General features: G+C 48.9%; 1 protein-coding gene across 4 annotated transcripts; it reads right to left on the reverse strand.

Moving 5' to 3' along the window:
- Positions 1–1,242: 1,242 nt before the first annotated feature.
- LOC308552090 (TNF receptor-associated factor 1) lies at positions 1,243–22,106 on the reverse strand. 4 transcript variants are annotated; one of them, XM_081163052.1, is made up of 8 exons: positions 22,019–22,106; positions 18,829–19,642; positions 16,622–16,706; positions 8,580–8,645; positions 7,507–7,917; positions 5,829–6,006; positions 3,977–4,125; positions 1,243–2,038 (listed from the first exon to the last, which is right to left on the reverse strand). In XM_081163052.1, the coding sequence occupies exons 2-8, from the start codon at positions 18,966–18,968 to the stop codon at positions 1,820–1,822; spliced, it is 1,248 nt and encodes a 415-aa protein (XP_081019178.1). In that variant the 5' UTR covers positions 18,969–19,642; positions 22,019–22,106; the 3' UTR covers positions 1,243–1,819. The 4 variants fall into 4 exon arrangements, with proteins under 4 accessions (XP_081019178.1, XP_081019177.1, XP_081019176.1 ...); XM_081163051.1 differs by having other exon boundaries at positions 18,829–19,850; positions 22,019–22,088; XM_081163050.1 differs by having other exon boundaries at positions 18,829–19,228; positions 22,019–22,082.
- Between the last annotated feature and the right edge of the window lie 5,409 nt (positions 22,107–27,515).

A 27,515-nucleotide genomic window follows, 5' to 3' on the forward strand; every position in this document is an offset into this window, starting at 1 on the left:
TTGCTGTTCATACCCGCTGAGGAAGCAAGTCCGTCTCCATTACCGACGGGCTGTCAACAGCAGGGACAAGAAGGAGCCCTCACATGTTTGCAGCCCTTCAGGCATGACAAAATGCCATGGCACTGACAAAGCCCCTTCACATGCATCCCCTTTAAATGAAGAGGCTGAGGCAGGGCAGGAGACCAGGTCTGGATGAGGGCTGGGTCTGGGTTTTCTGACACAAGGAGCCCATCGAGCTGTGCTGCTCCCTCACCTCTTGTGAGGAACAGGCCGGACTGCTGACCCACTTCACAGAGCCGACCCTCAGGGTGTGAGGAATGAAGTTGATCGCAGCCTCACAAGTAGAGAAAGAGCAAGTGAGCTGCAGGGAAGGCTCTGGGAGGTGGGGTGGAGAGGAGCGAGGCCTTGACCTGGAGCTCTGAGCCGCAGCATGAAGCCTCAGGGTCTCTGGAAAGCAAGCCAGGGTCCCCGTAGGACTTGGTTGTGTGAGGCCTCCAAGGTGAGAAGACAAGCGTGGACCATAGCCAGGCCATGACAGGTAGGCAGTGGTGCCCAGGCCTTTCTCTCTCCAGCCTCTCCTGTTAGCACCTCCTGTGAGGTCCACAGAACCCAGCGAGGGAGGCGGCTGGCTGGTTCTCCCCATTACAGAGAGGAAAAGAGGGGATGTTACCTGCAAAACTGGCAGTGCCACTGAAACACAGCAACGGTCCTTTCAGGTTTGGCTCAGTTATGACCAACTTCCATGACCATACGCCATCATGAGAACGTCAAAAGAGGGTTTTTTAAAAAAATATTTCTTTGGTTTTATACACATTTGAAAGGGCAACCTCTGCTAGTGGCTCAGAGACCCTGATCAGTCAACGAGAAAAGTGAATACCTTGGTTAATCAGGCGACACAGGATTCTGGAAAGCATGGAAGGTGAGCCCCGGGCAGGCAGTGGAGAGTTTATGCCTCTCTTCCTTCACACTCCTCTGGCTGCTCCTGAGAGCCCAGTGACCTTGTTGCACCTGGAGAAGGTGAAGGGGAGTTGGGCTGGGGGAGGCATAGGACGCAGGGTTTGTGTGTATGTGGTAGGTGCTGTGCCGGCCAGCTCAGCCCACCTGGTGGTACTGAAGGTGAGTGCGAAACCTGGAGGACACGAGGCTCCTGAATGTTTCCAGAGCCCCTGCAGCCATAGGCCTCACCTGGACCAGGAGGCCTAGAATTAGAGACTTTCTGGGCTGGAAGGAATTTTGAAGGTCTTCATATCCAACCCCCAATTTAATGCCTTCCCCCATTCCAGTGTAGCCCTCTGGCTTTGCTTGTTTACCTCCAGTGATGGGGAACTCAGTGTATGTCTGGACAGAATGATTTCACACTGGCAACCTGTCCCTTCCACCCCTTGGTTCTGACCCCGGGCAGGAGGGCAGCAAGTGTGTTTCCAGTTTCCATGGTGGCCCTGCAGAGACCTTCCAGGCTCAGGTCCTTTGTCTCCAGGTGGCGATCCATGTCCCAGGTCTGGTCCCCCTTCCCTCCCATCTTAGTCAGAGTCTGCCTCAACATGCAGGGTTGGAGTGGCGGCCAGTGTTGTGTGGTCAGTGCAGAGGGAACAGTTCTGCCACCACCTCCTTCTGAACCCTCTGCCTTTGTGGGCCCAGCCCAAGGGCCTGCAAGCCACCTAAGCTGATGGCTGCCACAGTCAACCTGTCAGCCCTGCTCCGATCATGCCAGCCCAGCTATTACTGTGCCTGGGGACTGTGGACACCAAGGGCAGGACTTCCTCCAGTCTGGGTTGGTGCTCCCTCAGGACACAGATGCAGCTACTCGTCCCCAGATCCCCTAAGCAGTTGTTTCCACGATGCACTTGAGGAACATGGTGTCGTCCTTCACATAAGCATGCTTGGGTGACTGCAGCCTGTTGAGAGGGAAGAAGAGAGGGCAGCCGCTGGCGACGTTGGTTTCACTCTGGGGCCGCTGGAAGGATGCTGAGCTCAGGTCGGGCCGGAAGGCGTCAATGGCGTGCTCACGGTTGTTCTGGTCCAGAAGCATGAAGGTGACCTATGGGACAGGGCAGGTGGGAGGTCAGACTCTGGGCAGTGCACCCAGGGGCTCAGAGCTGGTCTGTCTGCCACTGTGCAGCCCCTCAGACCCTGAGCTCAGATTTGTTAGGGAGCCCCTGGGAATGGAAGCACCTGGTATTCTGAGCAGGCTTTGGGGACTGTCCTATAATTAGGGATCTGATGTTCTATTCAACAGTAAGAGGGAATTTGGCTGCCACAGTCAATTTTGGTTGGCTGCTGGGGCTATAGGTGGGACTGAGCCCTGACAAGGAGGCTGGACTCATAACCTGTAATGCCCCTTCCCGCTCAGAGATGTTTGATAGTCAACTACACGGAACCTCCTAGGTGAGGCAGGGGGGCGAGAAGAAAGAGGCCTTCTGCTGAGGGGCTGTCAGTCAATGTCTGGAAATGTCTGTCTGCACAGGGCAGATATGTGTACCCCCAAGATGCTGATGATCTCAGTGACACAAACCCTCTTCCCTGGTACACGTCACTGGAATGCCCATCAGGACATGAAATGTCTTCCCATCACCCACAGCAGCTGTTCTCAAAGTTAGCTGCACTTAGAATCCCCTGGGAAGTTTTTAAAAATCCTGATGCTCAGGCCTCACTATTTTCTATATAGTGAGACCCAGTTGTGGGTATTTTTAAAATCTCCGGGCAGGTGTGGGGACTACTGACCTACGGCTCATATCCAGACCACTGTGGCACTCTTGCCCTTTTAAACATTCTTAATAGACTTTATTTTTTAGAGCAGTTTTAAGTATACAGCAAAACTGAATGGAAAATACAGATTTCCCATCACCTCCTGCCCCCACACAACCTCCCACACTACCAACGCCCACATCATTGTGGGATGTATGTTACACTCGATGGACCTACACTGACACATTATTGTCACCCGAAGTCCATAGTTTACATCAGGGTTCACTCTTGGTGTTGTACATTCTATGGGTTTGGACAAATGTGTGATAACATGCATTCATCATTATAGTATCATACAGAATAGTTTCACTGCCCTAAAAGTCCTCTGTGCCCTGCCCATTCATCCCTCTCTCCCCACAACCCCTGGCAACCACAGATCTTCTTACTGTCTCCATCGTTTTGCCTTTTCCAGAATGTCATATAGCTAGAATCATACAGTATGTAGCCTTTCAGATTGGTGTCTTTCACTTAGCAATATGCATTTAAGGTTCCTCCATGTCTTTTCATGGCCTGATAGCTCATTTCTTTTTGGTGCTGAATAATATTCCATTGTCTGAATGTACCATGGTTTGTTTATCCATTCACCTACTGAAGGACATATTGGTGACTTTCAAGTTTGGCAATTATGGATAAAGCTGCTATAAACATCCATGTGTGCATTTTTGTGTGGACATAAGTTTTCAACTCATTTGGTAAACGCCAATGAGTGTGATTGCTGCAGCACATGTTATAAGTATATTTAGTTTTATAAGAAACTGCCAAACTGTCTTCTAAAGTGGCTGTACTATTTTGCATTCCTACCAGCAGTGAGTGAGAGTTCCTGCTGCTCCACATCCTTGCCAACCTTTGGTGTTATCAGTGTTTTGGATTTTGGCCATTCTGACAGGTGTGTAGTATCATCTGCCTCCCTCCCTCTCTCTGAAAATGCTGCTAGTTCAGGCTGGCCCCACAGCACCTCCTCTAGGAAGTTTCCTTATTCATCCCACCAGGTGAATTTGTTTTCAACATGCCTCCCAGGGGTGTCGGTCCAGGCATTTTTGCCCATGGACTAATGATGCTGGAGGGAGCCTTGGCTACTAGATGTGAACTCAGGCTCTTATTTTATGAAAGGAGAAGCTGATAATGCAGAGAGGGCAAGGGACTTGCGCAGGTCACCTGCCAGTTCATGGATAGACCAGGACCAGGACCCAGGCTTCCCCATCCCACCCCCAGTGTTCCCCTTGGCCCGTACCTTGTTCCGGAAAGGCCAGGGCAGCAGAGCATCGTATTCCCCTTTCATGATCACAATGAAGAGTGACAGGTGGGTCCTCTTTCCTGTTCCATCACCATTCAAGTAGAGCCTCAGGCACAACTTGTAGCCGTACTTGGCAGTGTAGAAAGCTGGAATGTGGAAGCCAGAGTCAGCACCGATGCAGCTGGAGACTGCTAGCATTGCAGATGAGGAAACTGGGGCCAGAAGTTAGGCATGCCCAAGGTCAGGGAATCAAATAAGAAATCTGGGGGTGGAGCCCAGCATTCTTCTTGGTTACATACAGTCCAAGAGGATCCAGATCTTGGAGCTCATCTAGCCTAGTGGCTGTCAACTGGCCATCAGAATCACAGATTGCCAGGCCCCACCCCCTGAGTTTTGGAATCAGTAGTGCTGGGTGAGGACTGAGAATCTGCATGTCCAACGGGGACAGTGATGCTGTTGGTCCAGGGACCATACTTTGGACTTAACCGACCTGCATTTTGCCATCGGGAAACCGAACCCAGCCAGTGGAAGTGTCTGGCCTCAGTGTGCTGGGGACAGAGCCAGGATTAGGGGCCAGGCCTCCTACATTCCAACACTGACTTCTTTCTGCTGTCCTAGGCCAAGGGGCTGGGGGCTTCTGGAGGCTGGGGAAGATTGAGGGGGCTCACAGTTCTTCCAGGCACCCTTGGCAAAGGCCCCTGAGGAGTGAATCACTCTCTGGTGACTCAGCACAGGGGCCTGGGGGCTCTCTCCCTCGGCAGCCAAAGGGGTCATGCAGTGTGGGTTCCAGTGGTTGTCACCATAAGGGCCCCTCTAGGAGGGAGTGATTGGGGACAGAGGGTGGGTGGGGCAGGCAGGAAGGGGCAGAGGAGGGACAGACTTACAGTCTGACTCATCCTGTCCTTACGTTTTGGTAGAACAGGAAGCCAGAGACACTGCTTGCTTTGTCCCTCATTGGAAAGAAGAGAAGAGAAAAAGCCTACATATTGGAGGTGAGGCCACCCCATGAAGGGGCTGCCGCGTGAGGAAAGGGGCCTGGCTTTGGGACCCAGCTCTGCTCTGTGGTGTGGAGCAAACTCCGATGCCTCTCTCTATCCTAGCCCTGTTGGTGCATCAGAGGAGCAGATGGACAGGAGACGTATGAAGCTGGGGCAAAGGTGAGAGGCCGTTCAGGTCATCATCTACACACACCTTCCTTAATGTCCCCCTCCCTCTTGCCGTTTATGAGGACGCACATGAAAGACGAGAGGGAAGAGGGGGAGAGCATGCAGGTCTGAGCATTCCATGCACAAATATACACATTGTTTTAGAAACAGAAATCGATTAATTGAGGGAAACATCTACCAAGTAGCTACTTCACACAAGACACTATGGCAGGCCCCGGGGCCCTAGAAATGAATAAGAACTGCCCCGGTCACACACCCCTTCCTAACGCTCTACCCACAATCGTGCACTCAGCCCTGCGCTTGTCTTATTTCGGACCACTGGCTCTCTGAGGGCGGGGTCCCAGGGACTCGCCTGTGAGAATCATCCTCTGCCTCCTCTCACTCGCACACGCTTTGGTTCACGGCACACTGTCTTTCACATCAGACATCCATTCGAAGTCAATGACAATTTTATTCCTGTCTGCAGGATGTGACTGATACTCAGGGAGATGGAAGGTGTGGCAGTTCAAATAACCCGTGCTCTACATGGCTGAGCCAGGCTCTGCCTCCTCTGTGGTCCCAGCATGGTAGGTGGCCCAAAGGGACACTGGCCTAACTGGACACAGTACGGAGTCACAGAGTTGGCTGCTCCCCATGCTGTTTTCAGGGCCCAGTGAGTCTCTGTGCTCCTGGAGAGGTGTTACCTGGGGAGAAGAGGCTGACGGTCCTGCCACAGGCTGACTCATGGCACCGCCTAGTGACGTTGGTGATCTTCCACAGGAAGGTGCCATCGAAGGAGGCCTCCTCCATGAGGCGCAGGCTCTGCTCCAGCTTACCCAGGGCCTGGTCTTTCTGGGCCAGTGTCTGATGCAAATCCATCACCTGTGGGAAAGCCAGCTCAGCCAGGGACACCAGAACCTGGCTTAGGGGGGTGTGATATGGAGATACACTGCCAAAAATATGCCTTCCTGACCATGTCTCCCTCAGGCGTGTGCATCTGCCTTTGCATGCGCTGTACCTCCTGCCTGGGATTCCTTTTCCTTCCTCCTCTACTGGCCAACTCCTATTCATCCATCAGAAACCTGGCTCACACAGCCCTTCTTCTGGGAAGCATTCAATCACTGCCCTAGCTCAGCTGATCTCTCTCTCATCTATGTTCTTACAGAGCCTTTACAGCAGTTTTATGAGGGTTATTTTTCTGCCTTTCCTACCAGATAGATGTCTTCCCTACCGAGGGCTGGGCCCATGCTCATTTTCTCTCTGTGTGCCTGCCTTGCATAGTGCCTGGTATGTAAGAGTAGAGCCAGGAAGTTTGCTCATGAACTAAATACATGGTCGCTGCCCTCAGGGAGCCCACCTTCTAACTGGGGCAAGAGTTATGTAAAAAAGGTTTTCCTCTTCACTCAAACCCAGTGCCTGGTTCTTCTGGTAGGTTTCCCCATTCACATTTGACATAATATAAATTTATTCTTGGGTGTGCTCACATAGGGAAGCCAGGAGTGGAAATGAGTGTTCTTTAAAGAAGCTGAATCCCTCATTTTACTGATGAGAAAGCTGAAGTCCTGAGAGGGAAAGTGACTTGCTCAGACATAGCAAGTTAATGGTGGAGCTGGAACTAAAATCCAGGACTAACTCAACATGAGACAGTGATGTCATGTTGGCTTCCCCCCACCCCCCCAAAAGGGGAACATTAACATGGTGACTGATTATATTAAGAAAAGTATAAGCTCTGGAACAAAGGAGGGGATGACAGTCCTGTTCAACCAAGAACTGTCAGGTAAGTGGATTATCTGGAGTTAGTCCAGGATCACCATTCTGAATGTGTGGAATCCTTTAGAGACTGAGCCAGAGCGTATGCGAACAGCATGAAACAATGTGCTGTGATGAAGGGGTGAAGGCACTAGGGGCGTTTAGCCTAAAGACGGAAATACTCAGGTAGGTTATAATCACTGATTGCTCATCTCTGAAGGGCTTCCACAGGATCTAGAAGGGAGATTTATTTTGTGGGCCCTGAGGGGCAAAGTCAGGAACAATGCAGGTAAGAAACAAAGAGACTGATTTCAGTTTGGTGTAGGAAGAACTTTCTAATAGTGAAAAAATCCATCAATGGAATGAGCAGCTTGGGAAGGGAGTGTCCTACCATAGGAGAAATTTGAGCAAAGGAAATGAAGCACTGGATGGGGGAATTGACCTTAACTAGAACTTCCAAGTGCTCCACCTAGAGGTCTTGGGACACAGGAGAGATACTTTTTGATGGGGGAATGACTGCTGTGAGTGGAGAGAATGCTTCAGAAGAAGGTTGATCCACTGCTCTGGAGACAAGACAGGGCAGAAGAGAACCCCTGAGCCAGCCTTGAAGGCAACCTTGTGTCCCATGCTTACCCTCTGTTCCAAGCTCAGGATGAGCTCGCGGTCCAGCTGGCTCTGGTGGATGGAGGCAGCCAGGGCCAGGTGGGAGGCCTCCACCTCCTTGTTGAGGACGGCAACGATGTTCTCAAACACGCGCAGCTTCCCTTCCAGGTCGGCCAGGAGCTTCTCCTTCATGAAGTGCTGCAGGGCCAACTCCTCCTGGTTCTCAGAGCAGGGTGCCCGGTAGCAGTCTACCTCCAGGTCCCCAGCCACCTCCACGGCCGCCTGCAGCTGCAGGTCTGACAGATTCCGCTCCAGGGCCATGGGCCCTGAACCCAGGCCTGAGCCCAGCTGGGCCTTCCACTGTTTCATGAACTCCAACAGCAGGTTTAGGTGGGTGGCCTGAGAGGTGACTTCATGCTCCTGCATGAACTTGGCGCTCCCCTGCCCAGAGGGTGGGGCTGATCAGTGAAAAGGCAAGGTTCCCAAAGAAAGTCAGATCCATTCACTCAGCAAAGGCAAACTTGTTTTGTGTGCAGTGAGAGGGAATCAGAGGACCCTGGCATGAGACATGCCCACAGTGAGCCATGTGCCTCCAAGCCTCTAGAGCAGGGGTGGGGAAACTTTTTTTCTGCCGAGGGCCATTTGGATATTTATAACATCATTTGCGGGCCATACAAAATTATCAACTTAAAAATTAGCTATGAAAAAAACTCCTAGACTTTTTGAATTTTGAGTCCTGCCTGTGGTTGCCTTGGCAGGGCCAGACCAAATGATACAGCCCATGGACCAGACGTTCCCATCCCTGGTCTAGAGCAACAATTCTGCCCCAAGTGCAGTGATGATTCAGGACCACGGAGAGAGGCATGGGGGGAGGGGTTGGTCATTTCAGTGATGCTACAATGCTAAGATGAGACATTAAGAAGAACTTTCTGGAATGTGGAAATGTTTTACTAGTGAGATTTGCTGCTTGAGAAGGTCATTAATGTAAGGGGCATACAGAGGAGTAGCTTGATGTGGGAAAATCCTGGAAGGGCTTAAGTGGGGAGACCCAGTGCTCTAGGGTTGCAGTGGAGAGATGTCCTTTCTCACACTCAGATGCTTACCTTGAAGGAGCAGCCAACGCCTGCAAAGGGGCACACAACTCCATCTGTAGCCGCCTCAGGGTGATCCTGGAAATAATATCACTGGGTGTTATGGGAGTCCCTGTGGGACCACTGGGGCTTTCAGCAAAGCATCAGGATCCAACAGGGCACATGATGGGCTGGCGCACAGGACTCTGCACATGCTGGTCCTTCTGCCGGGCTGCCCCCTTTTGTAACCCTCCTTCAAAGCAGGCTCAGGGCCCCTGCTGTGATCCTGGGCAGCCGGGCTACTTCTCCTGTCAGGACAGGATACACACAGCACCATTCACTCTTTGGTTGCCCCCACTGGTCTGGGGGCTCTGTGAGGCTGTTTTCCTAGTGCTGAGGTCAGGGCCTGGCACAAAGGAGGCACTTGGGACATGCTAGCTGCATGAGTGAGCACCTCCCTCCTCCTGAAGCCCATGGGGATGCTCCGCACAATTGCCATCTGCATCCCTCCTTGGCAATCTGCCTTGACTAGAGAGTGCCTGCCCTATACTGCTCTCCTTCTGGATAATGCACAGCCTAAGGGCAGGGATGCAGAAGGGTCTCAGTGTTCAACAGCAGCCTGACCATACTGTTAACCTATTTACAGGTCTGAGGAGTTTACAAAATGGTTTCATGGTCATAATTCTTCCTAGGACCCCTGACAATGCTATAGAAAGGCAGGGTAGGTATTCCGTCCCCATTTTACTGATAAAGAAACTGAGGCTTAGAGGGGAAGGGATTTGCCCAAGAAGGAATGGCTAGGAAGCAGTGTAGACACAGGCTCTTCCTACACCACATCACTATAGTTGACCCTTGAACAACATAGGTTTGAACTGTGTGGGTCTACCAATACACGGATTTCCCCCCCCCAAGAAATACCTGTACTGTTTTGGATGTGCAGTTGGGAATCCATGGATGCAGAGGGCTGGCTATTTGCATTGATCTACACCATTTTATATAGGGGGCTTGAACATCCATGGATTTGGATATCTGTGGGGGGTCCTGGAACCACTGTCCTATGGATACTGAGGGACAACTGTAGTAGTTAAATTTGGGAGCAGTCAAAAGTTATACACAGGTTTTCTGTTGTGTGTGGGGTGGGTACCCCAAGCCCCTGCATTATTCAAGGGTCAACTGTATCTCTTATCAAGTGTAAGCCCAAGGGGAACTGGAAGAAGTTTTTTCCAAAACAGATATCCAGAAAGGGTTTGTATCCAGAATATGTAAAGAACTCTGTCAATTTAGTAATAAGAAGACAAACAGCCTAATCAAAAATGGGTAAAATACTAAACAGATGCTTCCCAAAAGGAGATATATAAATGACAAGCCTATGAAAAGATGCTGAACATCACTTGTCAATAGAGAAATGCAAATGAGAATGAAATACCACCATGAAATACCATCATCCACTCCCAAGATGGCTAAGATTCAAAAAGAACACCAATACTGAGCTTTGGTAAGGACGTGGAGGAACTGGGAAATAGGAATGTTGCCAGTGGGAATGCAAAATGGCACAGCCACTTCGGAAAAAAACCTATAGAAGTATCTCATAAAGTTAAATCGTACTTACAAAGCAACTTACTTATAAAGCACGCTTATAAAGTTACCATACAAGCCACACTGCACTCCTAGAATTTACCCAAGAGAAACTGACATGTTTACATGTGTATGTGAATGTCCATGGCAGCTGCATTAATAATAGCTCTAAACTAGAAGCAATCCAAATATCCATCATCTGGTGAATGGACAGTGGCTTTTTAAATTTTTCTAGAACACTACTCAGCAATCAGAGGGACTAAAACACTACATGCAATAACAAGGAGGACCCTCAAAGACATTATGCTAAATAAAAGAAATCAAACACAAAGGACTACAAGTATGGTTCCATTCTTTTGAGATTCTAGAAAAGGCGAAACTGCAGTGACAGAAAGTCTATGGGTGGTTGCCTGGGGCTGCATCTGGGGAGACTGACTAACCAGGGGCACGAGGAAGCTTTTTCTGGTGCGGAAAAGAAACGTTCACCATCTTGACTGTAGTCGTCACACAACTGTATAAATTTACCAGCATTCATCAAACTGTACACTTAAAACAAGTGAATTTTATTGCCTACAAATAATATGTTGATTTCCAGAGTTTTGTTGCTGTTGTTTTTTAAAAAAGAATAATCTAGAACAAAACAACATCAACAAAACAAAGACAAACAAAAAGAGAAAAAACAAAAACAAAACAAAACAAAATAATAAAAATAAAACAGAATACTCTAATGGAGCCAAATGGAGATTTGGATTAAAAAAGGGGAGGACAGAGGTCTTTGGGGCTGAGCAAACACAAAGCTACATTAGTTATTAGTGTTTAAAAGTAAAAGAAGTTAGAGCGTGGGCTTAACGAGTATGGTTGGCTTAGGACACAAAACACAGCCCAGCAAAGGGCCACCCCCCTTCGCCCTACTACCCTGGGGTTCAAGCACAAGATGTTCTTAACAAAGAATAGAAAACAGATGTTGTATTGGGGGTGTGGGGAGAGGGCAGCCTTGGCAGGGAGACCATGCTGGCACTGGGAAGTGTGCAGTGACGCAGCTCTCCCAGCAGGTAGCTTCCTGATCTGTGGGCACAACAGAGGGACTGATCCTTGGTGTGGACCTGGTTCCTGGTGAGTGGACTAAGGGAGCCTCTCAGGCCCTAAAACACCCTCGAAGTCCATGATTCGAATCCTCTGCGGTTCTAAGCTGGGAGTGAGAGCCATAGGAAGTATAAAGGGTGGGAGAGAGAAAGCGGTGGAATTCCAGAATCACCATGCAGGCAGAGGGGCACATGTCCTTTTGGTGGCTGAGCCAAAAGAGGTGTTGCGTAGTGCAGGGAAAAGCCAGGCCCAGGGTGGATGCAGGGGGTGTCCTTGTTATGATGTGTGGATGGATGTGGGCTGCGACCAGACTCCAGTGGCTGTCAGAGGATGGCAGAGGTGACTTGAAGGTCTCGGTGGCCAGTAGTCTGCTCACAGTTCCATCATCAGTGAGTCGCTCATTCCCTAATGAGCGCTACGGGGGTTAAGGGCTGGGCTCTGGAGCCAGCCTGTCAGGGTACAAAGGCCATTTCGTTCATGTCACATACTAGCTGTGAGGCCTTGGGAGAGTATTAACCTCCCATGTCTCACTTTCCTCCTCTGCAAAATGGGGATAATGATAGTACCCGCCCCGTAGAGAGTTCTCATGAGAATGAAATGGGACAGCACATGTAAATTCTGGTCTTAGTTACATATTGCTGCTATAATAAAATGCCACAAACTTATGGCTTAAAACAACACAAATGTATTATCTAACAGTTCTGTAGATCAGAAGTCCAAAATATCAAGGTGTCAGCAGGATTTTGTTCCTTCTGGGGGCCTTAGGGGAGAATTGTTTCCTTATTTTTTCTAGCTTCTAGAGGCCACCTGTACTCCTTGGTACATGGTCACTTCCTCCGTCTTTAAAGCCAGTGGTAGAGTATCTTCCAATCTCTCTCTGACTCTCTAGTCTCCCTCTTATGAGGACCCCTACGATTACACTGGACACACCTAGATAATCCAGGATAATCTCCTCATCTCAGGATCCTTAATTTAGTCACATCTGCAAAGTTCCTTTTGCCACTATTGTGGGCTAAATTATCCATGCCCCCTATTCATATGTTGAAGTCCTAACCCCCAGACCACGACTGTATCTGGACATAAGGTCTTTAAAGAGGTAATTAAATTAAAATGAGGGTGGGCCCCAATGAATATGACTGTTGTCCTTGTAAGAAAAGAAAATTTGAACACAGATGTGAAGGGAAGGCAATGTGAAGATATGGGGAAAATATGGCATCAGCATCTACAAGCCAAGGAGAGGGGCCTCAGGAGAGACCGAGCCTTTCTTGAACTTGTCTCCAGACCTATGAGAAAATAAATTTCTGTTGTTCAAGGGCCCTAGTCTGTGGCACTTTGTTATAGCAGCCCAAGTAAGGCAATGTATTCATAGGAATTAACATGTGGACATCATTCTGCCTAACATAATACAGAATAAATGTCAGCCATTATTATTAGTAGTAGTATTAGCAGTAGTATTCCAGTGGATTAAGCACTGCCCTTGGGACCGGGGCATCTGCCCTGGGCCAAGCCTGGTGTACATCTGGTGCCACAAGCAGCCCCCGTTAGTGGCCTCAAGCTTCAAATTGCTAAAAATAAAATTTGCAGTGGAATTTCCTCTCAGGAGGAAACAGAAACAGAAAACAAAATCCCAGCCCTGAGGGAACACTCGTCCTTCTGTCTGTGTCCGGGAAGTCTGGGGGGGTGTGGTGTTCTTAGCCACTCTGCTTACCCAGGCCTTTTGTGACGGGGTCAGCAGAGGGTTCTGTTGAGAGGCCCCCACTTAGGAACCCACAAGCTTCCAAGAATGTGAGTGTTAGGAGGGTGCCAGGAGCATGAGAGCAGCCTCTGTGAAGCTACTGCACAGAACAGAGGGTCTGCAGCATGCCAGGCATGGCCCACACCGCCATACTGGCACAAAGACTACCTGAAGTCTTGGATGACTGGAGGGGCTGTTTTTGCTCAGGTTTCAGCTGTGTTGAGGGAGAAGTACTCTACTGTGACAGGGCAGGCCCAGTCAGTCTGTCTTCTGCCCGCCAGGCCTGCCCTCCTCTGCACCTGGGCCAGCTTCCTCTCTGGCAACCTCTGCTCAGCTCAGCTGCCACCTCTTCTAGGAAGCCCTGCCTGATTTTCCTAGTTGAAAGTAGTCTTGCCCATTCCTGTTTTTCCAGCACTTAAGGCTGACTGTGAAATTTAAACCCGCAGAACACATTTAGGGTGGTCTGCCATGGAGGCAGCAGAGGGGAAGATGCCACCAGCCTAGGATGTAGGAGTTGGAGACTGGCTTTGCCTCCCTCTTGCTACATGACTTTGGTCCAGGCACACCTCCTCATGGAGCCTCGATATATCACCACCACCCATACAGGATGTCACAGGATCAATGAGGTTACAGATGCAACTGTTGAGCTCAGCAGTGTAAGGGTACAGGGGTTCATTTCTACACATCACACTTCAAAGGACACAGATGCACAGAGACTAAGGACAGACTCAAGGGGGTTGTGGTCAGCACCTTTACACTCATATGCAGGACTACCTCAGAGGACAGGAGGCCGACTGACTTGCCTTGCGTGGCCTTAAGGGAGACAGACTTCAGCTCAGTACAAATGAAGAGGAAAATGGTACAACAGTCAGAGCCCCCCACGGCGGAAGTGGTGATTTCTTAGAGTAATGAGCCTCCCATCACTGGGAGGACATAAAGCCACCTGGCAGGAATCCAGTAAAGAATAGAATGGAAATTGGACTAGACAGCTTGACCGCCTGTCACTTTCTGATTCTAGAATAAGTTAAGGCATTATTGTCAGACACTGGCAACAGATGCTAGCTTGCTTTTGACCTTGAGTGGCCTCAGAGGGAAGAGAGTGAGAGAAACCATTTCATTCACAGGGTCGCAGGCAGTGAGAATTGAATGTTATTTTCTATCCACAGGCTGCCCCCTATTCATTGTCACTTCTACGAGAAGGTCATGCCAGGCAAGAACCAAGTCTCTAACTAGGTCAGTAGTAATCCTTTAATATCTGCTTCTTCTATTACCTAAGGGGCCCGTGGCTGCCAGCACTGCTTAGAGAGATACCAATCTAATGAAGTCAGAGGGTAAGGACAAACTGATAAGCAGATGGCACAGAAAGTGTTCGCAAGGATGGGCGCCTCGGGGCTTAGCTCAGCTGGTCTCCGGCCCAACACTTCCACCCACCTCCAGTCTCCAGGTTTTCCCAGATGCACAGACAAACTTCGCAATTACCATGCATGCAAACTATTGACTTATAATCAGCTGCTTTCCTTTGGTCAAAAGTCCCCCAAAGTTCCCATCACGGTCAGGAGCTGGAGGAGTCCCTCGTCTTTCCCCTAGGTGGCTTTGTGCAGGAGTCAGACCACTAGCTCATTACCGCCCCCCCCTCCCCCGCTTCCCCAGCCTTCTACTGGGGGTACAGTGATGATGGCTTCAGGGGGTGAGAGGGAGACCCATGCTGCCTGGAGATCTATCTGCCTGCCCCCAAATGTAGGCAGCACCCCTCCCACCCTCTTGCTTGTTACAGTGCCTGTAATTCCACCATTAGAGTCACTTCATTTGGTTTAAGGCAGCAAGTTTCAAATTGTGCTCTGTCAGGCCCCTTAGGAATCCCCAGGGTCCCTCAGGGCCTGGGGCAGCTGGGGTAACTAAGAGGACAGGGTTCCAGATTCCCCTTTAATCAGAGCACTTCCACTGTCATCTGATTTCACGTTAACAAAGATGACAAAATTAAAGCCACTGGATTAATAGATATCAACATATCTCTATATTATCTAAGAGTTGTATAATGACTGTGTATTAATTTTGTTAAGAGGTCAGAATGAAACAAGTTAAGAACAACAATCCTGTAGCATTCAAGCAGGCAGGGGGCTCAGGAATCATCCAGCCCTGCCCTCCCTTGTGCAGGGGGAGGGCAGTAGTCCATAGAGTTATTATGGGTCTGCTCATTCCCCTAACTCACTGAAAGGGGGGGGGGGGACAGAGAGGAGAAAGGAGGGGAGGTGTGAAGACTTGCATGCCTCAGGTTCCTACAGGTGGGAGGAAGAGCTGCCCTGCCAGCCATTGACCAGTCATCTGAAATCACAAGACACTGCAGAGCAAACGTAGCCTCTTTATTTTACAGATGGAGAAACAGGCACAAGAGTTGTCTTGGCCACAAACTGAATTATATAGAACCATCCCTGAACATTGGGCTCCTGGCCCCTGGGCTAGGGGGGAGCTTTGGCTGAAAGCAGCCAGGTGCCTCACAGTGATAACATGGAGGATGGCTGAGCAGTGAGACCCTGATCCCCAGAAAGCTTCGCACTGAGACTCCCCAGTGGGTGTCAGGGCCCCATGTGTAAGACGAGGGGTTAGGTTTAGAGCAGTGGTTTTCACATTCTTATAGCTTTGGATTCATGGATCGATACAAGTTTTATGTTTGTTTTTTTTAATTGGGAGACTAACATAAATATGGCCATCTTTTTAATTTACCAAGTAAAGGCTCTACCAAAAATTCTATCATTTACTATCACTATCATTTCATTTATACAAAGACTTGTATAGGAAGAGCATAATCTCAGAGTAAAGGTTGACTCTGTAAGTGGAATTTAGTTTTATAAAAAACTCACTACAATATCCTTATTTGTATCATTCTGTCAGGAACTGGTGGGAATGGACCAGCTCTGGTCAGCATGTGGGAACCTCTGAGCTGGACAGATGACCCGTGAGAATCCTTCCAACCTGGATGGGCTAGGATTCTAAACTGGGGGGCTTGAGAATGTCTCTCTGGCACCTCACACTTCCAAGGCCATCTCTTAGTCCTAGGAGCACGGCTTGGCTGAGCCTCAGAGGGGAGCCAAGAATGGCCTCTCCTTGTCTGAGGGCAATCAGGGACACGAACAACTGTCTAGATCAAAACTTTTTCTGTAAAGGGGCAGAGAGTAAATATTTGGGGCTTTGAAGCCCAAGTTGCAACTAGTCACCTCTGCTATCACAGGGTGAAGGCAGCCACATACAATTCAAAAATGAGTGGGTGTGGCTGTGTGCCAATAAAACTTTATTTATGGACATGGAAGTTTGAATTTCATATCATTTTCACATGTCACAAAATATCATTCTTTTGATTTTTTTCTTAACTATTTCAAATATAAAACATATTCTTAGCTCGTGGCTATATAAACACAAGGGGCATGCTGGATGTGGCCTGTGGGACACAGTTTGCAAGTGCCAGGTCTAGACTGTTGTTCTCACCTTGATCAGCCAGGTGGCCTTGGGCAAGTTGCTTAACCAAGGTGCTGTCAGTCTCCTCACTGCTTACAAACCAAATTCAGTCTAGACTCGAGACAGAGAGGAAGGTGCCTGCCAGGGACTGTGTGAACACCTGTCTACTGGGCCTCAATCTCAACAAATAGAGAAAATGGACAAATACCCTTGGGTGGCTGTGCCAACGTACCTTCTCCGGAGACATAAGGCTTCCTGGGCTTACAGATTGGGGGTCATCTCCTCTGCACTTGGGACAGATTGGATCCTCGCCATTCCTAGAGACATATGAACGAATCTGGCTGAGTGAGGTATTCATGACTTCCTGACACCAACCTCTGTCCCAGTAGCTCCAAAAGCTGAGGTTTTGCCCAGCACAGTGCCTGATACAGTGAGCATGCAGATCCACAATCCCAGACCCACTGTTCCCAAACCTCAAAGCACTGGGCACCCAATGTCTTCCCATAGTTTGCAGTGAGCTTCTTTGGCAGCTAAACCTGACCCGCCCGAAGTGACTGGGGGCTATTATAGCCCTTATCCCACTTAGTGTGAATATTTGTTTCATTGCAGAAATATTAATAGGCTTGATTATAAGGTGCTGCCCAACTCCACTGGAAGAATTATGTAGTAATGCACTGACTTGCTTTTCTGAAATGTGAAAAAATTCTGACTTCTAAAATACAACTGAGCTAGGGCTTCAGGCAAGGGATTGTGGCTGTGTAGCTACAATTGTTCCCAGCTTCCTCTATTTGGTTTTGACTCTTTGCCTTAGGAATTACAGTTGACCACAATCAATTAAACAAGAAGGGGCCTCAGAGAACACCTAACCTGAGGTTTTCACCAAGAGAGGGTGTCAGACTCTCGCCAGGTGACACATGGGCTATGAGATTTTACAAAGCTCCCAAGTAATTCTGATCCACAGTCAGAGCCACTGGTCAGGCCTCACATGTGAGACCTCAGAGGACATATGGAATGGCCAAGGGTAGGCAGAGTCAGGAGCAGAACTGGGCAGAGCTCCTCATACCTAAAGCCTGGGTCCCTTCAACATCTAGTTAGCTCCTTCTCCACCTCTGCCAGGTTTTGGAATAATGAGGAGGGAAGCCAAGAGACCCAGTGAAAAGCCTGAGATGAACCCACAACAATCAGCTTGATGGTAAAATCATTCAGGCTTTGACTACCCTATCCCCACAACCTGGTCTTTTCATGGCCACAACCTCTCCCCTCCCCCTGCATCAAAACATTTGAATTTCTCAAACTAGAGTGATTCAGTTTTCCCACCTTCTTACTCTGTAAAGCCCCAAACAAAGGTCACGCTGGGGGCGTATGGCAGTTAAAGAGCACTTTGCCAGTAAATTGACCTGGGGCAAGTTGACCTAATCTCTCCATTAGGCCTCAATGTCCTCATCTGTAAAATGGGACAATAGTATCCACCTTTCCAAGGCTCTTCTGAAGACCCAAGGAAAGAGACAAACAGTTGGCTCAAATTAGTCCCTTAAGGTGGGACTCTGATGATAGTATGGATGTCATACCTCTCTGAGTTATTGATATTTTAAATATTTTATATATGTAAAACATGTATTTATATAAGTATATATCTATATGTAAATATATACATATTCAATTATGTATACATACAGGGGTTGGCAAAATAGGTTTACAGTTGTGAATATGCAAAGTGGGCAAAAGTAGGTTTATAGTTGTTTGTATGGAAATCATACAAATAATACAATAATTAATAAATAAATATTACTTGCATACTCACAACCGTAAACCTACTTTTGCCCGCCCCTGTACATATCATCTGTAAATACATACATATATAAACATATACATATTCACACCATATCTACATATATAAATATATCACCTACAAATACATATATAGATATCTTTGTTCCCTTTAAAAGTGTTCTCAGCAAATAGTACAAGATGATGGGTGGTATTATGGAAGGAGATATAGTTGTATAGAAGTTTATCATTTACTAAGAAAGTTTATATTCATTATTACAAAAACTTTTTGGAATATTATTGATTGTGCCTCTTAATCCTGGGAGATAGAATATAGCTTTACAGGCATTTTACAGACAAGGAAGTGGAGGCTTCGAGACATAAAGCAATTTGTGCCCAGCCTCATAGTAAGTAAGGAGCCCAGCTGGGCCTGAGGCTCTCCCCTACCCTGGACAGCCTTCTACTGTGACAGCTGACATCTGTCTGTGGCTACTTCTACCAAGAGTCAGAAGGGGCAGTGTCAAGGACTGTAAGGAAAGGGCAAGGAAACTGAGGCCCAGAGAGGTGAAGTCACCTGCCCAAAGCCACCAGTTTCTCTCACCCTCTTCTCCCATCAGGGGTCCCTCCCTGGTACCTTCTTCCCACCCACTCTATGCTCCTCTGACCCCTCACCTCAAGTTCTCAGAGAGACAGGCGGTGCAGCAGAGGGCCTTGGGCTCTGATGGGTCCTGGCAGACGGTGGGGGGGCACCCAAAGGGAAACTCGTTCTCATCGGGGGCTGGGCGGGGGCTGCTAGCTGAGCCAGAGGCCATCCCGGGGTCCCAGGCTGGCCAGGGGGCCCAATTAGTTCCTGTGGGGAGGCACCCAGCCCTGTGGAGTCTGCGCTGAGAGAAGAGGTAAGTTCTGGCGTGGGCACCGTCTCTGGTGAGCAGGAGTCTGATGACTTTATCTTCTCGCTGACTTGTGTGGTTCAACGTCACAGCTGAATCACAGGAGGGATGCAGGAATTACCCTTTGTGGTGAAAAAAATCCCCTGGATGCTGACTGAAGGCTCTAGGAGTGTCCAGTCATTCTTTAGAGTGACAGAGAGCAAGAGAACGAGTCAGAGAGAAAAAACAACCATGTCACAGACTTTCAGGAACCACAGTCAGAGTTCCCCTGTCAGAGAAACTCGGGCTGCTGCTGGCTTCCTCCACCTCCTCCCCAGGGGACATGGGCAGACAGCCAGAGCCGGTGACTCGTCTGTGATCCTTGAGACCTCCAAGCAGCCTAGAATTCTTGATGGGGGTGCTCACTGCCCTGGTGGAAATCCCTAGGTCCTGGTGGCAGCTCCAAAAATGCAAGTTTCAGGCGCTCGATCTCTGCACTGTCCGGTGTCTCAGATAAAAGTCACTTCCTCACAATGGGTCTCGGTTACATCATCTCCAAAACAGGAGTTGCAACAGGTGGTCTCCAAGGCTCCTCTGGGCTCTCAGATTCTGTGACCCTAGGGCCAAGGCAACCAGAAGTAGCAGGAGGCTTCTGATGGCCTTGCCTGTGGCATTCCTCATCAGTCATGATGACAACACAGGACCTTCCCCTCCTTTCAAGTCCAAGGCCTCAGAACCATACACTGCTCAGTGCACTCCTCAGGGCCCCACTCAGGAAGTCATAGGTGGCCACATACCCAGGTCAGGCACCACCACTTCCCAGCCCTGAGGAGAACAAAGCTCTAAATAAACACAAGGCCACAGGGAGTTGGTCTCAGTGGCCAAGTGGAATGCAGATCCACTGTTGTGTGGGATCTGCAGTGCCTGGCACATATACTGTGAGCAGGGTAACATTTTCCTTCCTATTCCTCAAAGTAACCTGTTGGGAATTCTGTGGCCACATATAGGCACAGAGAAGCAAGACTACTGGTCCAAAGTCACACAAACCCTGGTGGTGGAGCAAGATTCGCAGTAGGTCTGTGGGACTCCAAGCTCGGTCTGTGTTCCTTTACCCATACAAGAGAGATGAAAGCAAGGCCGAGTGGGGGAGCCTAAAGAGCCTGGGATGGAGGCCAGAGCATCCAGCCTCTATTTTCTCACCTATCAAATGGGAAAGATAATTCCTTCACATTTTTCTATCCTGCTGGGCTGCTACTAGGGATTTGGAAACTTTTATAATGATTTCAAATCATGGGCTTTGAGGTCTAACAAATCTGAGCTTAAATCTTAAGTCCACCATTTACTAGCTGTGCGTCCTGAGACAAGGTCTTTAACTTTTGAGCTGCAGTTTCTGCATGTGTAAAAGGGGGAAATAGCTACTTCACCTGACTGTTGAGACTAAATGAGATTGTAGGTGAAAGTGTGCCATGATGCACTGCCCAGCTGAGGTGCTCAAAAGCCTTTGACACTGTATTCTGATGATGGCCACAGGCCTCCCAGCTCCTCCAGATTAGGGGAGAGGATTAAAATGGTAAATGATGCTTATATCTAGTGTTTACACATCCATCAGCTTTATTTGAGCCTCACAAGTGGGCAAAGCAGGTCAGATGTTGTCCTCTGACCCGAGATAAATTCAACTACCAACCTTCCCTGAGCAAAACTGGGGCTACCAGGGGCTGCTGACAAAGAGGGCATGGCACCCTGATGCTGCAGTGTAAACCAGGACCTCTCCTGGGCCAACCCTGGCCTGGCTCTTTCAGCAAATGACCTTGAGGCCTACTTCAGAGAAGACTATCAGAAAGGCACTCCCTTAACCGCCTACCCCAAACCTGCAAACTTCCTCGCATCCGCACCTGGTTTGACACAGATAGGTACCCAGGATTTCTCTCCCTATCCAAGTTCTGGGTCCTTTTCTGTTTAGTCTCTTTTCTCTCTGCCTTCAATGCCTCCCTCTCTACCAGCTCCTTCCCATCAGCATCAAAATATGCCCCAGCTGGTGAAAAATAGTTAAGTACTACTTTTTAGCGCTGTGTGAAGTACTTTCACAGGCACCATCTCATCCCATCTTCACATGAACCCTATGCGGTAGTATTGTCATTATCTCCGTTTTACAGATAAAGGCACAAAGAGGTTAAGCGACTTGCCCGAGGTCTCACAGAGAGTGAGTAGGGACTTCTAACCACATGTAGTGCTTTAAAATGCTCTTCACCTTCATCCCAAATTCCTCTCCCAAATCTATACTCCCTCATTTTAACAGAACTTCTAGAAAAGATGGCCTACACAGGTGCTCCCTGCCTCACTGGCATCTCAGTGGAATCATCTCTCCAAGGTTCTCGATGTCAGTGGCCAAGCGCCCTGCGCCTGCCCGTTTTCATCCACCAGTCCTCTGGCCAGCACCAGACACGACTCTGGGCCCCTCCTTTAGAATTCTCTTCCCTCTGCGCCTCCCTGGGACCCTCACACGCGAAGCCTCTCTGCCGCGCACCCCCATCTCCCTAGTCTTCCACTTGTCTTTCGGGGCCCACCTGGACCAGACCCCACTTCCCCTTGGAGTCTCCGTAGGCCTCCCCAGGATGGTGCTGGGCACCCGCCTTTGAGATTTCATCGCGTCCCGCAAGCCGGGCTGCCTATGTGTCCCCTAGCTCCGTTCGCCCCATGTCCCCCACCCGGGCGGGTGACTGTCGTCTGGCCACCGTCATCTCTCCAGCTGAATTCCCAGCAGAGCGGCGCCCGCGACTATTCAAGGATGAGCGAACCCCAGGGGTGCCCCGGGCGCCCGCAGGAAGGGCTGGGGCAGTGAGCCCGGGTGGGTTCTGCAGCCGCGACTCCAGGTCCCGGGCCGCGCGCGGGGAGCCCCGGCCCGAGCGAGCGGGACCTGGGCCGTGCAGGGCGGGGAGCGCCCGCAGGGCCCGGGCGGGCGGGGGTGGGGGGGGGCGGGGTGCAGTGCAACCAACCTCGGCGCCGCCGCCTCAGCCGCCGCCTCCCCGTGGCCGGCTCAAGCTTCCGGTGGGGCCCCGAGGACGTGGCCGCGCGGCGGAAGCCGGGAGGTTGGGGGCGGGTCTCCCAGTCCGAGCCGGCTCCGAGGCCGCCCCGAGGGCGGGGCGAGCGCTCCCCCTGACGGGGAAACTGAGGCCGGGGCGGGGTCTACGGCGTCGCCCTGCTCCCTCCCCGGCTTCCGTGCCCCAACTCCCTTCTCCCTGTTCCTGGCACACGCGAAGGACTCGGTCAAGTGTTCACAGAATGAACGAGTCCAGGCAGACCTGGGACTTGGACCCCCACGCCCGTCTCCTGCCTGCCTGAAACCCCACGTGGAGGTGGGTGAGCAGAAGCAGAGCCCGAGTCTGCCCACTTGGAGTCCTGCGAAGAGCCTAGCACAGTGCCAGGCTCCGCCAAGCTTATTGGGTTGGCCCACGGTACCAAGCGGTTCGCAGGCAGGGTGCTTTTACAAAACTGGGTGTTTTAAGGAACCACTTCTGTTTTTTTCTAAACACACACACACACACAGTCACTTATTCCCTATGAATTTGTGTGTATCCATCAAAACAGTTATGGAACTTAGTATTGGGATAGAATTTTTGTTTATAAGATACAACCTTTACCTTTGCGAATTTGACAAAGGCCCTTCTCCCACGGACCTCTGCCTGTCTGTCTGCAGGACTGTCAGCTGGGGGAGGAACCAACTTTGTTGGTTTTGTTCTGTTCTAGTTACTCAGAGGCACCCATTAAATTTTCTGTATGTATTAGGGTCCCATTTTTTTGTCTTGACACCTAACTGGAGTTGGGAACTGTGTTTTAATTCTTTGAGATTTTGTTGTTTAAGCCTGGGATGCATTTAAGCCTCCCACCCAGGGCAGAGCTTCTTCCAGCTTCTCACCAAGAAGCTGATGCTGCAGGACAGAGTCCCTCTGGTGAAAGGAGGTCCTCTAGGTCCTCCCTGGAAGGGAGACACCTGTTCTGAACAAGTAGAGGATCTCAGGGGCCTCCAGACAGGCGATCTGTGGGAGGTTGACCAGAGGTGGCCTTTTTTAAGAGAAAAAAAGGATTCAGAGTTTTGAGTCTCTGATTTAAAAATTCATTGATTTTTCAGTCACTCCATGAAGGATTTGGGACCTATGAAAGCCATTCTCTGATCCCACTTCTCTCCCACCCACCTCTTCCTCTGCGCCCCAAGGCAGTGTAAGTGAACAGGCAACCTGACCTCACTCTCTTCGTGTACCACATCCTGTTTTCAGATTAATGAGCTCATTTGATGGAAATTTACCAAGGGAAATAGTTTAATTTTGGAAAGTACCAAAAACTTATCTGTAGTCACTTGGCTTATTTGGGGGGCTCCTAAAATAGAGGGGGCATCACCGGGGGACCTCTGAGCTTGCAGGCAGCTGTGCGGTGAGGCTGCAGAAATCGAAAGCTAGGCCTCACAGGGCTGAACCTGACTCAGAAAGGAAATGAAACCCTTTGGAGACCACTAATCTCTACCCAGGAGAAAATTTTTTTTCCAAAAATAAGTTTTAAAAGAAAAGTAGTCCATCTGGCTAAGGCCTAACATCTGGTAGTCTGAGCATGGAGCCAAGATTAAGAAACAAGAAAGCAAACCCAGGGAAGTAGAGCGTGCTAGAGCCTTAGCAGTCCCTTTCACATCCATATCTGCTCTGTCTTCAAAGAGACACCAAAAGGCTTCCATTCTCCAGTTTTGCCCCAATCCTTTAGCTGCTAAGCTCTTGACACTGAAGTTGCCTGTCTAGCCTTGTAGCCTTTTGAGCTTCTGGCTCCCCCAAGGAGCTAAGGACTGAATCGCCAGGGGAACTTAGATATTAAAGTTTTGTGGGCCATTCTTCATTGAAGATGATAGAGCACATGTGACTAACTTTCTAAGTGCCTGACCACCTCCTGGCTTGCCGTATTTCCTAAAGTAGAGATTTTAAACCTCTTTTCAGATACAAAATAGAAAAATGGTAAAAACTGCAAGGCCCTGACAATTTAGTACTGGGATGAAAGGAATTGCATCTTCCTTCACTCTTCCCACATCTAAATCTGTAGTGATATACCGAAGGCTATATTTTTATGTTGAAATGAGCACCAGACTAGGAGTCAGAAGATGTATGTTCTGTTTTTCCCCCTTGCCACTAATCCAGTTGTTTGGGGTTGGGAGTGGGGGGAAGATAAATAAATGAATGCTTAAGTAATAATTTGAAAAATTATAGTTCATAGATTTTTTTTTAAGCAGGAAGTGATCAAAAAGATCATAGAATGTGTTAGGTTTTTCAAACTTTGTATTAGCTGTAGGACCATGTCTTTGAATGTGTTCTCACTTAGGGCCCAAATATATAAACCAGCTGGAAGCCGAGATACTTTGGGAAGCAGAGCAAGTGGCTGGGAGTGTGTGCACTGGGCTTCTCTCCTCCCCATCCTGACCTCTGGGCTCCAGGGACACAGTTTGAAAATCATGAACCTTAAAAAAAAATTAAAGAAAATCATAAACCTAATGAGATGTGAAAATTGGGATTCTCTCGTGGGCTGACCTGCCTCTGCTGTCCCAGCCATTCAAGCTTTTCTCTGACAACTACCTTTCCATGTGTTATAGTTCAGGACGCTGGTAGCCAAGGGCATTAGAGGAGGAAGAGATTACACTGGCCTGGGGGAGGCAGAACCAGATTAGAGCATAAGCATCTGGAGGATTGTGGTCCATGGTTGTGCTAAAAATACTAACAGTGACAATAACAGTTACTACCCTTCATTTAATATCAGAGACTGCTCTGAATGTATCACATGAATTACTCCATTCACTAAAATCACCAAGAAGAGGTTAGAAAACTATTTTCTTCTGTCCAGATGAGAAAAGTAAGGCTTAAAGAGTTCAGTAACTTGATCGTGGTTAAGCAGCCAAAATTTGGCAGCACTGGGGGTGGGAAGGGCTTTGCATGGTTTTTCCACTTGTTCAGACCACCTGGGATCTCACCTGGTTCCCCACTGGCAAACTGTGAGTTGTTTTCCTGCCCTCGGCTTCAGTTTCCCCATTCGTCAGGTGACAAGAATGGAACAGACATTCCCTTGGATCTTTTGAACACTGTCACTCTGTGTTGACAAAACCCAGGCCTGTGGTACAGGTAGGTGAAGGGGGCCACCCAACCTATCCCAGTCAATACGCCAGCCCACTCTCCAGCCTCTTAATTCTTGACATTTCTTTAAGAAGATACAGATCAATATCTGCTTCAGGGAGAGAGGAGGAACCAGTCATTGTGATCCAAGCTTCCTGTTAAGTATCAGGAGGAGAGTCTTTCCTGAGGGCAGGTTGGGAGAGGAAGAGGAAATTGTCCAGTCTGGAGGAAGGTAGGCTCCAAGGAGGGGTAAAAGGGATGGATGGTGGGTCACAGTTGCTGCAGACATTTTCATTGACTTCACTCCATACGTATTTATTGTGAAGGCATGTACTGTGTTCTGTCATGAGCAAGGCCCCAAATTATAGCTATGAATGAGTCAGGCAAGGCTCATAACTGCTACATCCTAGATGTGAATGAACTGAGTACGTCCAGTCAGCTAATGACAGCCATGCTCCTGTTTGTCAACAACTGTTAAAACGTGGAGCCCTGAATGGGCTATTACTCCCTCTACTTATAAAACCCAAAAGTTCCCAATTTTGCCCTATATTCCTTCTTTTCATTGCGAGCATCATGCCTTATCCCTGTCATATCCATGGCTTATGTTTAGTGAAAACAATTAGTGAACAGCTTTCCTGTGAGCATCATCTTAATCTCCTCTGATAACTCCTGATTCCTGAAGAAGGAAATTTAATTAAACAGAGGATTACAGGTTATCAGTCACCTAGTAGATTAGAAGACCAAATGGTACTGGGTTCTTCAACCCAAATTCAATACCTCCCTGTGGTAACTTATACACAGCCAAATCAACAATAAAACAAAGAAATACACCAAAAGGTCTTATAAAACTATAGCTATACTATGCATTTTTCCGCTTTGGTGTTGATTAAAAATGCAAGAACTTATCCATAAGTTAACAATAGTTAATGATGATTTCACCACCATCAGAAAACATTTAACTATCTCTGGCCTGGCTTTTTTTTTTTTTTAAATATATCTTTATTGATTTCAGAGAGAGGAAAGGAGGGGGAGAGAGAGAGATAGAAACATCAATGATGAGAGAGTTATTGATCGGGCCCGCAACCGGGGCATGTGCCCTGACCAGGAATCGAACCCCGATTGCCTGGATCCCAGGTCGATGCTCAACTGCTGAGCCACGCCAGGCTGCGCTGGCCTGGCATTTTTCAGGGTGTTACAAAGCTAGAAATAGCATTTTAACAAAACTTTGAAAAGAAATCTGGAGTTGTTTGTTGTAGGGAGTTTCTATATCTGGTGATTTTCCCCATCTCAACAGATTTCCAGATTTTAAGGGGAAAAACAAAGCACCTCTGAAGTTCTTTGAACTGTAGGCTCCAGAACTGTCCCTGGGGTGTTTCCAATTATTTGTGGGACTGGCCACTTTGAAAGTGTAATGGGGATTTCAACATATGATGGGAGTGCCAGTAGTACTCATGGGGAGGGTGACATGGTCCAGGTGAACTGCTTGGCAGACCTTTGATAAGAAAAGCTCCTAAGATGCCAGTAAAGAGGAAGGCAAATATCTCTGGATTACTACTAGCCAACGTACTGTTTCTCTTTGCCATCTCTGGCCACCCAGGTGCCCTGTTCTAAGAGACCGGTTTAGCTATGTGTCAGATTCCTACTTTCATGGAATTTTACCATAAAGACTTTCCCAAAGGTGGATACCCTGGGCCTCCAAGGCCCTTCGCTGGGCTATGGAATTACTGTTCTTCCCTCACACTTACCTTTGTGAGGTTGGATGTCCTGGGCTCTGGGCTGGTGCAGATGAGAATAACTCAGCCATTAGCTCGGCAGCAGTCACTGACTGGATGAGGCAAGGTGCAGCCTGGTGGTCATCTCACTCTGTCCGGAGGACTCAGACTGAGAGAGAAATCAGGGAGTGGGAAGAGCTCTTACTCAGGAATTGGGATATCTGCCTATGCTGTTGATTGCAGACTTCGGGGGGGGGGGGGGGGGGGGAGTCCCGCCCAGGCTGGTGTCACATTTTTCTTATCTGTGAAGTGGGAGAATGACCTCTGAGGAATGCTTCAGGGCAAACCCTGTAACCATTCAAACCCCGGTGCTGTGGAAGGGGAACAGCTCTCCCACTGGTTTAGGAGCTGCTCTCCTCACCTGGACCAGGAACTTTTATAACAGATGCTGGAAGCTTCTGCTAGATGCCTGGTCTTTTGGGACTCCAGATTTTTTTGATTTTTTTTTTTTTTAAGAAAAAGCAATGTGAAAAAACCTCCTGTGATGGATTTTTTTTTTTTTTTTTTTCCCCCAGAGCTCAAGCCAGATGAATTCCTAGCACAAGCTGAAACTTGGAAGCAAGAATGTAGGGTGGGAACCCTGG

This window comes from Miniopterus schreibersii, assembly GCF_964146895.1.
Source record: "Miniopterus schreibersii genome assembly, contig: HAP1_SCAFFOLD_199, whole genome shotgun sequence".
Taxonomy (NCBI): Eukaryota; Metazoa; Chordata; class Mammalia; order Chiroptera; family Miniopteridae; genus Miniopterus; species Miniopterus schreibersii.

Excerpts from the sequence above, each read along its gene's own strand:
- LOC308552090 (XM_081163052.1), bottom strand. The coding sequence starts at position 18,968 with ATGGCCTCTGGCTCAGCTAGCAGCCCCCGCCCAGCCCCCGATGAGAAC. Across the intron at positions 16,707-18,828 it reads TGTCTCTCTGAGAACTTGAG|GAATGGCGAGGATCCAATCT; the intron begins GTGAGGGGTCAG and ends ATATGTCTCTAG. Across the intron at positions 2,039-3,976 it reads CCTGGCCTTTCCGGAACAAG|GTCACCTTCATGCTTCTGGA; the intron begins GTACGGGCCAAG and ends CCTGTCCCATAG.